Below are 9994 nucleotides of genomic sequence, written 5' to 3' on the forward strand. Positions count from 1 at the left end.
TAAATAAGCCCCTGAGTATATGTGGATCCCAGGTTCTAGTATCCTGATCAATCAAACCCACTACTTTTGCACCTGTTAACTCTTGGGGCATATCAGTTTGAACCATAGGATCTGGGCCATCGGGTAACCATGGGTGTCCCCATATTAAAGTATCCTTTCCATCCCCTATTCTCCTCCTTATCCCACCACAAATTAAACTATGTGCTGCAAAAATACTCCGCCAACAAAAACTAGGATTATTTCTCAAGACTGCCTCGTTGAACACTTAGAAATAGTAGATGGACCTATTTGACACTTTTTTTTTGAAAGTTACTGGCTCTATTACATTGTAGTATCTGTTCATATACTTTCTCAACCTACTGAAACACAAAAAATCAATAACGCCTCCACTGAGGCTCGAACTCATAATCTTCCAAATGAAAGTCCAACTCAGATACCATTAAACCACATAGTCCTAGTCCTATTTGACACTTGTGCCTTAAAAAATTGAATAATCATTTTATGATACACAAAGGATGGGAACAAACCAGCTATACATTTGAAAAATAAAGCAGTTGAAAGATTTGAGAAATGTGATTAGCAACCTCGAAGAATGTAAAATTGAATTGTAAAATACTAATACTAACTCAAAATTAAATTGTAAATATTTTAAGTTAACCCTATGAGGAAATGAGTAATACTTATTGACCAACCTAGGAAACAAAATTTCATCCCTGCCTTACAAAAAATGATCACTTCTAGCACAACCATTGATTACATTTCTATAGCTAGACTTGCACTCCATAAAGACAAGTTGTGCATAATCTCTCTTGGAATATTAATTGAATATGCTTAGATTTCTGAATAACAACAAGTTGGCATTCAAGCAAAGTACCATAATTGCTTTCAAATGAGACCAGTAAATATACTACAAGCATTTTTTGGCAAATCAAGATCTAAAGCAGACAATCAGTTTCAGATGGATGGCAGCTTATGAGTTACGTCCACCCGAAACAACAAGCTGAGCTTAAGAGAATATTATTATGTTCGTAATGGCTGCCTCTTTATAACCATTGCCCATTGAGAGAAGTTTCTGTCAAACGCAAGCCATAATTATGACTTGGTGAGCCTCATACTAAATTCAATACATTTGAACTAAATATTCATTAGTTAAAAATTAAAGAAGTTCAAAGATTTGGGAAAGAGAGCAGTGCTAATTTCAAATAATACATTTCCAATATGGATCCGCTAAGACACTCAATCCTGATAATTATCCTAATCATCATCTTCAAATCTTGATTGATAAAGCAACAATCCTTCATAAGTCTTGAAGCAACATCTTTGTCAATCCACCTACTCGACTATAACTCAACAAGAATGCTAAACATGTTAGAGAAAACTGTTAGGAATGTTTTAATCACCCTATATAAACAACCTAGATAAAAGTTGTTGACAAATTTCTCGGGTTGCAACCAAATAATTCAACATGGGAAAGAAAAGTTATGAAAAATATCAAAATTCTCTCAAGCTAATACTATTAGATACCAGCTCTCAAAATAAGCAATAATTGTGAGGAAATAAAAACATGATTTCTGTAGATTACATGTCTTACCGGCATGCTTTCTGCTTTAATCTCCAGTTCACATAGGTCCAGTTCGTATAGGTTGGGGGATCTTTCAAGCAATTTCAAAGCAACAGTGATCTGACCAAAGTCAGAATCTGAATCCATCACCCATATTACTTGCAGATTTGCTGTTGGGAACGCCTGTGCCACTACTGCAACATCATCAAGCTGAAAAATAGTAAAGAAAACAAAAATTAGTCATGAGAAGAACTCTAATTTAACAAGCCAGAAAGCCAAAAAAATATAATAATAATAATAATAATAATAATAATAATAATAATAATAAAATCTTTGACCACAAAAGGTAAATTTTTTTGCCTCAGACCCAATATGATAAGATAGTGGAGGAGTAAACCACATTAACATACATAGTGATTTGAGGTGGGAGAACTTGTGTTTGGTGTTCAGAAACATACAACTCCAACACCATCTAATGCCCAATTGAGCTGCTCGCACATCAATGCAGGCATATATACTTGCTTTAAGATGAGGAGAAAGTAAAGAATCTCACCAATAACAAATCACGGCCATATAAACAAAGTGCCTTAAATACTCTCCAATTTGGCGAACACAACCTCTGTTCAACCGCAAAACAAAAGCCAAATCCAAGCTTTTAAGTTTTGGAGCACATATCTTAAAATTATTGATCCCAACACAAAAACAGAAAGAAAGCTTCTCAAGATTAGAGATGACTCCTCCACTAATTCTACTCTTAAACTCAACCTCATTGAAAACTAATGAAGTGACGCCATGAAATATACAGCCAAATAGCACCATTTACCGGGTAATCAAAATCAAAATTGAAACCCCCGAGTTCTAAATCAAAATCAACAGTAACACTTAATAGGTTGTTTAATATTACGATTCAATTGCATTTTTCATCAATTTAGAAAGCCTTAATGGAGCCTTTAGAAAGAAAAAAAAAAAATTAAAAGGCTAGACCCAATTGCTTAATTGTGGGGCACAAGGCTAGACCATACAAAATGGCAGCTTATTATGACGGCCCCAAAGAGATATGTAAAGTTCCTCGACACCATTTCTTGATAGAAAAAGAAACCACTTATCTAAATTGGAAGACTCTAGTTTAGGATCAAAAGAGTTGGAGAAATTGATGACTAAGTAAAGACACTAGTAAAATTCATGTATTACCTATGAAGAAAAATTCTAATTGAATCCATTATTGTTGCATTTCTTAATGCAAATTAGTTATGTAAATTATAAACTGATTGATTTTTGTTTTTTCAATTAAATCCAAAGGAATTTGAACTTTTGGAGGAACTTACTAGTGTGGTTCAAGCACAAAAAATGCTTTGCACTTTGAAGTTCAGCCGATTTAATGGGTTTAGGGTATAGGTATGAAATGTAATTATTCATCAAAGTGTTACTTGGTTGCTTTCCAAGAATTGAGAAGGTTTTCATTGCTCGAGATTAGCTGTTTAACTATAATTGCGAGTTTAAAATTATGTAGGCCAGGAGCTTTTACATTTCATTAATGCCTCCACAAAAGAAAAAATTGCGTACAAATAATCATTTTAATTTGGAATAAGAGTCAAATAGGCAATTGCACACGATAATACAATTAGATCACTGAACCTAAAAAAATCTACAATTGAGTCCCTAGTCCCTAAACTAATCAAATTCATGCAAAGCCTCCAATTTGCAGGTTTCCAACATGTCATTCAAATTAAATTATTTTTTAAAAAAATAAATTTTAAAAAATAATTATTTAAAATTTAAAAAAAAAAAAAAAAAAAAAACTTCCGGTCGGAGACGAAGAAGGTTTCTTCGTCTACGGCCGGTTTCTTCTTCTCCATCCATTGAGACGAAGAAACCGCTTGGAGACGAAGAAGGTCGCTTGCCGGAAGTCCTTTTTTTAAAAAAAATTTTTATATAAATATTAAATAGTTATTTTTTAAAAAAAAATAATTTAATTTGGGATGACCTTTTGGAAACTTGCAAATTGGAGGATTTGCATGAATTTGGTTAGTTTAGGGATCCAATTGTAAGTTTTTGACCCAATTGCATTATCGTGTGCAGTTTGATGGCCTATTTGATCCTAATTTCTTTTAATTTTATGCATCCCCTCAATCTTTACTATAAGTTCGTAATGGTTTGTGAGAATCCTTACCAAATTTTGAATGTACTAGCACACCTCATTTTTTGTTTTAAGTTAATTAATTGCAAGTACTCTTCATACAAAATTGTTTGGAGTATTTTTAGTGCATATACTTCTATTCAATCTACTCAACAGTACAGTTGTGCCTTCTCATAATGATGTGTTTGAAATACCCTCTTCCTCCTCTCCCTACCAAAAACACCCTTCTTTCCTTCAACCAAGTTCACTATGGGAGTAAGTAAATAACATTAACATTGTTAGATGAACTAATTTATGGAAAAAAAAAAAACATAATTGAAGTATTTTATTAACAAACGCAAATAGAGGAACATTTTTAATTGCCCACAATGCTTGCCAAATCATGCTAAACAACTTTAGAAAACATTTCAACTTCCAACACTACCATTGCTTACATTTCTAAAGATTGAACCCATGGAGATTCACCAAGTCTGTGAAAGGCTAAACCAATGTTGCCAGTAATCCATACCCATAGAATCATTATCATTGTCCGTGAAGACAATATAATGTGCGTTTGAAGATGCACGCGGAAAGCATTCCAACTTCCTTTGGATTTTTCTCACCTCGAGGGCATTCATATCCCAAAACTTCAGAACAAATCTCTCTAGCGCAGGAGATTTTGAAAGTAACATTTTTATAAAAAGCATTTGGAGCGCAGATGCACACTTTGATTCAATCTTGATTGTGTTAAGCATTCTCAGCTCATTACTAACAAAGCAACTATCTGGATCCTCCAAAAGCCTTGAAGCAGCTTCTTTGTAATCCTTCGAACCGAACTATAACTCAAGAAGAAATGAAAGACAAGCACAACAGTGAGGACATTTGAAAAAGCAAAACAAGAACCACACATGATTGCCAAATATATATACTCAACCTCCTGCGCCAAAATATGCAGTTCACATAGGTTAGGACATCTTTTAAGCAATTGCATAGCAACGGCAAGCTCCTCCCGACAATCAATATTTAATTCATGTAGCTTCATCACTTGCAGATTTATTGCAGTTGGAAACATAGATGCATCCATATACTAGAAAAATAGCAATAACAAAACAAAATTAACCACAACAAGCCAAATGGTAAAGAATTATATCTATCCATCCATTTGCATCAAGTAAAATGAGTTAAGTTCTCACCCTCAACAAAGAGCCACACAACCGAAGAGTCTTAATGGCTTTCAAATGCGGTGTCAACCATCTCGAAGCATATACATCATACATAAAATCAATAACAGATAACATTTCAAGCTTTGGAGGACTACTGATCTCAAACTCATCGATCTCATCACAATCTTCGAAAGCCAGCTTCTCAAGATTAGGAATACTAATACTAGAGGCAATTTCATTAACACCGCGCTTAAATTTAACATAAAAGAACTCTAATGAAGCGACATTGGAAAATATTTCACAAGCATTTACAGGCAAATCAATAATGACACCTTGGACTGTCAGTTTCTTAATTGTCCTGCAAGAGAGTAAACAAAATGGCAGCTGATAAACTGGCGCTAGATCACTATATAAAAATATGTCAAGTTCCTCCACACCATTTCGTGAAAGAAAAAGACACCACCTATCAAAATCAGACTGCTGCATAAGATCAGCACATGGAATGTGTAGAGTAAATTTCTTAACCGGCCAAGCACGGTGAAACAGGATATTATTGATTATGTTCACGCAGGTTCTACCATCCAAGATTTTCTTATCATCTTGGCGCTGTTGGAGACTTTCCAAGAATTCCCGATCGAACACAAGCCGCCCATGCTGCAACCAAGCATCATTCCAGTGCCTTGAGAGAAGAGCAGTTCTGGCGGCGTCTCGGGTGGGCAAACACTCTAAAATTCTGTCCTTTATCTCTATCGGCAGCTCTATTATTAAATCCCTACTTGCATCCATGAGGCGTCAGTCGAAATCAAATGCTAAAATCGTTCTATTCTTCAACTGCAAGATTCCATATTTCGTAAATAAAAAGGAAATTAGGAAGCGAAGAGTTGGGAAGAAAACAGAGATTAGGGGAAAAGTGACAGATTAGAAACCCTCACCTCTGATGTTTGGTTTGGGCCTTTGCGGATTAGGAAAGCTGAAGGTAAACGGAATGCTATTCCTCTTGAAGATTTGCTGTGGAGCAGAGTAGCAGACGCCACGAGAAGACTCGACTGGAGATAGAGAGACGGCTGATTGTGGAACTAGGGTGGAGGGGTTTCTAATAAAGCTATACAATTATGGTATTTAATTTCTAAAAAAATATATGGTATTTTTTCCGCATAGTTTACTGATGTCGTTTTGGATGATTTTTTTTAAAGGTAATTTCTGAATTTTATTTATGTTAAGTGGGAATGGATCAGGTGCATTTATTGCTTCCCGTGTGGATGTGCGGTGGATCAATGTGCGTGAGATTTATACTTAATGTGTGTGAGATTTGTACTCAATGTGCCTGAGATTTGTACTTAATGCGCGTCATGTTAATATGCGTGAGTTTTGTACTTAATGTGCCTGAGTATTCTGTTTAATGTGCGTGAGATTTGTGCTTAATGTGCCTGAGTATTTCAGAATTACGAGCTCAGAAGGAAGCAGAACAGAAACTCACGCATATTAACGCCCAAGCTTCTTGTTACTTCTTCCTTCAATTTGGCTATGGATTCTGGGTTATCAGCTACCTTCAATGTAGTTGAATGTTTATATAAATAACGCACGCACAGTAAAATTTGCACAGCAACAAAGTGTGGATTTCTGTTGTATTATTCTCATAATTCTTAACCTCCATAGCTCGCCTCCGCATCATCATCATCAGGGAGGGGGCAAATGGCTACTGGGGATGGGGAAGAAGCTGACATAATATTTTCTGCTGCATTTTACACATTCACGCACATTAAGTACAAATCTCATGCACATTAAACACAACACTCACGCACATTGAGTACAAATCTCACGCACATTGACCGCACATCCGCACGGGAAGCAACAAATGCACGGGAACCTTTCACTATGTTAAGTGATTAATTATGACAAAGACTATGTGGTCTAATGGTACCCGGGTTGAACTTCCATTTGGAAGGTTGTGAGTTTGAGCCTTAGTGAAGACGTTATTGGCTTTTTGTGTTTCAGTAGGTTGAGAAAGTATACTACAATGTAATAGAGTTAGTGACAATTATCTTCACAGATTGAAGGATGATAATGGCAATTATGTTGATGGCAGGTCAATGCATTCCGTGGTCTTAGATTATTATAAAGATATTTTTCGTAGTTCCTCAGGTCAAGTTGGGCTCATGAGTGGAGTGACATCAAGAATTTCTCATGCTATGAATATACAATTGATGCGTCCGATTGAACATTCAGAAGTTAAAGATGCCTTATTCTCAATGGCCCCCGATAAAGCACCAGGTCCAGATAGTATGTCACCAGCCTTCTACCAAGCATTTTGGTCAATTATTGGCTATGATCTCTGTAGACTTATAATTGATTGTTTTGCCAATTGTCACTTACCCGTTGGGATTAATGAGACGAATGTGGTTTTAATTCCTAAAATATGGGTGCCTGAACGTGTTTCGGATCTCCGTCCGATAGCATTGTGCAGCATTACTTATAAAATTCTGACAAAAGTGATTGCTAATAGACTGAAGATGGTTCTGGATGTTGTAATTTCAGCTACGCAAAGCGCGTTTGTGCCGGACAGATTAATTACTGACAATATAATTATAGCTGGGGAAGTTGGGCATTATTTACGTACTAAGAAGAATGGTCTAACAAGTTGGGCTGCTTTGGGGAAAAAGTGACAGATTAGAAACCCTCACCTCTGATGTTTGGTTTGGGCCTTTGCGGGTTAGGAAAGCGGAAGGGAAACAAAATGCTATTATATTCCTCTTGAAGATTAGCGGTGGAGCAGAGTAGCAGACGCCACACAGAGAAAACTCTGGGAGTGGAGACTGGAGATAGAGACACGACTGATTGTGGAACTAGGGTGGTGGGATTTCTAATAAAGGTATACAACTTTGGTGAATCAAATTGTGGTATTTTTTCCGCATAGTAAAATGATGTAGTTTTGCATGATTTTTTTTTAAGGTAATCTCTGAATTTTATTTATGTTAAGTGATTAAGGCTCTGTTTGATAAATCTTGCTGAAAAGTTATAAGCTAGGAGCTGAAAAGTTGAAAAGCTATATGTTAGGAGCTGAAAACTGAAGAACTGTTAAGCTTGTTAAGCTAGCTGTTATTTTTTTTTATTTTTTTTTTGAAAATTTTCTGCGGTGCTTCATTAGAAAAATGCCGTTAAGCTAGCTGTTATGATTGAAATTGTTTGGTAAAATTAGTTTTTTGATTAGCTGATAAATGTAAAAAGACTAAAAATGACATCTTCAAAAAATTTAAAGTAGTTTGTTTACATATTAAAACTTAACATTTTGTCTTCAAAATAAATTAACATTTTGAAATAAAACTATTAGCATAATCATGATCTAGCATCCCATAATGATGTAGCAATATTGTTGTGAATCTCCTTCATCTCAATAAAGGTCTGACTTAAATTTTCGTTGATGGGACTGTGGGGTGCGATGGCTGATGTTGCGGAGTACGATGGCTGGTGAACGATGCTTCTACGGAGTGCGATGGCTGATAGACGATGGAGTGCGAATGAAGATGAAGGGATTGTCATGCGGTGAAAGTTGATGAGAAGAGAAAAGAGTTTTAATTGAGAAGGTAGAGTATGTCATTTCTTTAAAATAATAAGGATAAAGATGAAAAAAATGTTAGGAAGCTAGTAGCTTATTTTGAAAGGCTACCTAAGGTAGCGTTCTAAAATAAGCTCATATTTTAAGCTAGGAGCTTATTTTGGAAACATTACCAAACATAGCTTATGGCTTACTACTAGCTTAAAATAAGCTATAAGCTCCTAAATAAGCTCTGCCAAACAGACACTAAGTGAGATTTTATTCCTCAAATCTTAATACACCATGGTATACACCTAAACTAATCCTATACAATATTATTCATAAACCCTATTTAAAGAATCTTCTTTGTAAGTCAATGAGGAAGATAACTTGTGATCGGAGGAAAAAGAAAGAACATAACAGCTAACCAAGGTAAGTGTGAACATTTTTTAACCTTTCTTCCTTTTAGATTGTTTGTTTCTTCATGAACTTCTTATGAACTGGTTTCTTCAACAATATAAAACAAACTAGAGTTAAAAAACTGTTTAAAATATCAACGAAGTAGTGAGCACTCTAATTATTAAGGTATTATCAAAACCCTAGATCTACTCAATCAGAGAGCGAAATAGAGAGAAGACAACAATTTTTTTTTTTTTAATATGGATCTCTAGTGTTCATATTTTGTGTAAAATTTTTTATTTTGATATTTAATCAATGCTTTAGTTATTAAATGTTTACATATCCTTTTACTTCTTACACATATTAAATGTCTCTTCTCAGAAAATAAGAACATTCAAACACCATCAACTTATTTATCTGAGGATATGGACATGGATAATCCCATCAACTCTCAATCTCATAAAATGTCAACAAAAAGTGTATCATTTCACACTCCTCCAAGCGTTATCATGCATGGTACAATCTTTTTTTTTTTTTTTTGTTATTATTATTTTATTTTATATATTTTTCTTGCGTGTAAATATTACTTAGTAATATTAATTTTTTTAATAGTATCAGCTACTAATGTTCAATCAAGTACATGCCAACAGACTAATTTCAACAGGACCACGGTTTATTCTAATTTTATTAGACAACCATTTGCTAATTTGACAAACGGTAAATTATTATCTTACAACATATGTATTCATTCTTTAATTTTTAAATTAGTTAATTACTGAAATGGTCCCTTGACTATAGCGAAATTACCGATTTGGTCCTTGACTATTTTTTAAAACCAATTAAGTCCATCAACTTTAAACATCTTAACCAATTTGGTCCTCCATTTGTTTTGTCATTAGACATTCGTTAACTCGGGACCAAATTGGTAATTTTGCTATAGTCAATGAACTATTTCGGTCATCACATATAGTCATGGCCACAGTTCAGTTCCAGTTCCAAAATGACGGTTCACGGTTATGGAATCGACCAAGTCGGAATTGAACCTTGTATAAAGGTTACACATCCGGTTTTGGAACCGGCGGTTCCGATTCAAACCGGATGTTTTTATTTTTGTAAATTTTATTTTGTATTTTTAAATTTGTCAAAATTCAACAATTATTTTTTTTCTTTTTGAAAATTTTTCATTCTAAAATGTTTTTAAAATAGTTATATGAAATATTTAA

At 34.6% G+C, this 9994-nt stretch overlaps 1 protein-coding gene across 1 annotated transcript; it reads right to left on the reverse strand.

Moving 5' to 3' along the window:
• Positions 1–4100: 4100 nt before the first annotated feature.
• LOC109146763 (F-box/FBD/LRR-repeat protein At1g13570-like) lies at positions 4101–7564 on the reverse strand. The gene is made up of 4 exons (XM_019294407.1): positions 7522–7564; positions 4871–5671; positions 4612–4764; positions 4101–4513 (listed from the first exon to the last, which is right to left on the reverse strand). The coding sequence occupies exons 2-4, from the start codon at positions 5624–5626 to the stop codon at positions 4160–4162; spliced, it is 1263 nt and encodes a 420-aa protein (XP_019149952.1). The 5' UTR covers positions 5627–5671; positions 7522–7564; the 3' UTR covers positions 4101–4159.
• Positions 7565–9994: the final 2430 nt, after the last annotated feature.

The sequence above is a fragment of the Ipomoea nil genome, unplaced genomic scaffold (assembly GCF_001879475.1).
Source record: "Ipomoea nil cultivar Tokyo-kokei standard unplaced genomic scaffold, Asagao_1.1 scaffold1936, whole genome shotgun sequence".
Classification (NCBI taxonomy): Eukaryota; Viridiplantae; Streptophyta; class Magnoliopsida; order Solanales; family Convolvulaceae; genus Ipomoea; species Ipomoea nil.

Excerpts from the sequence above, each read along its gene's own strand:
- LOC109146763 (XM_019294407.1), bottom strand. The coding sequence starts at position 5,626 with ATGGATGCAAGTAGGGATTTAATAATAGAGCTGCCGATAGAGATAAAG. Across the intron at positions 4,765-4,870 it reads TGTGTGGCTCTTTGTTGAGG|TATATGGATGCATCTATGTT; the intron begins GTGAGAACTTAA and ends CTATTTTTCTAG. Across the intron at positions 4,514-4,611 it reads TGCATATTTTGGCGCAGGAG|TTCGGTTCGAAGGATTACAA; the intron begins GTTGAGTATATA and ends CTTGAGTTATAG.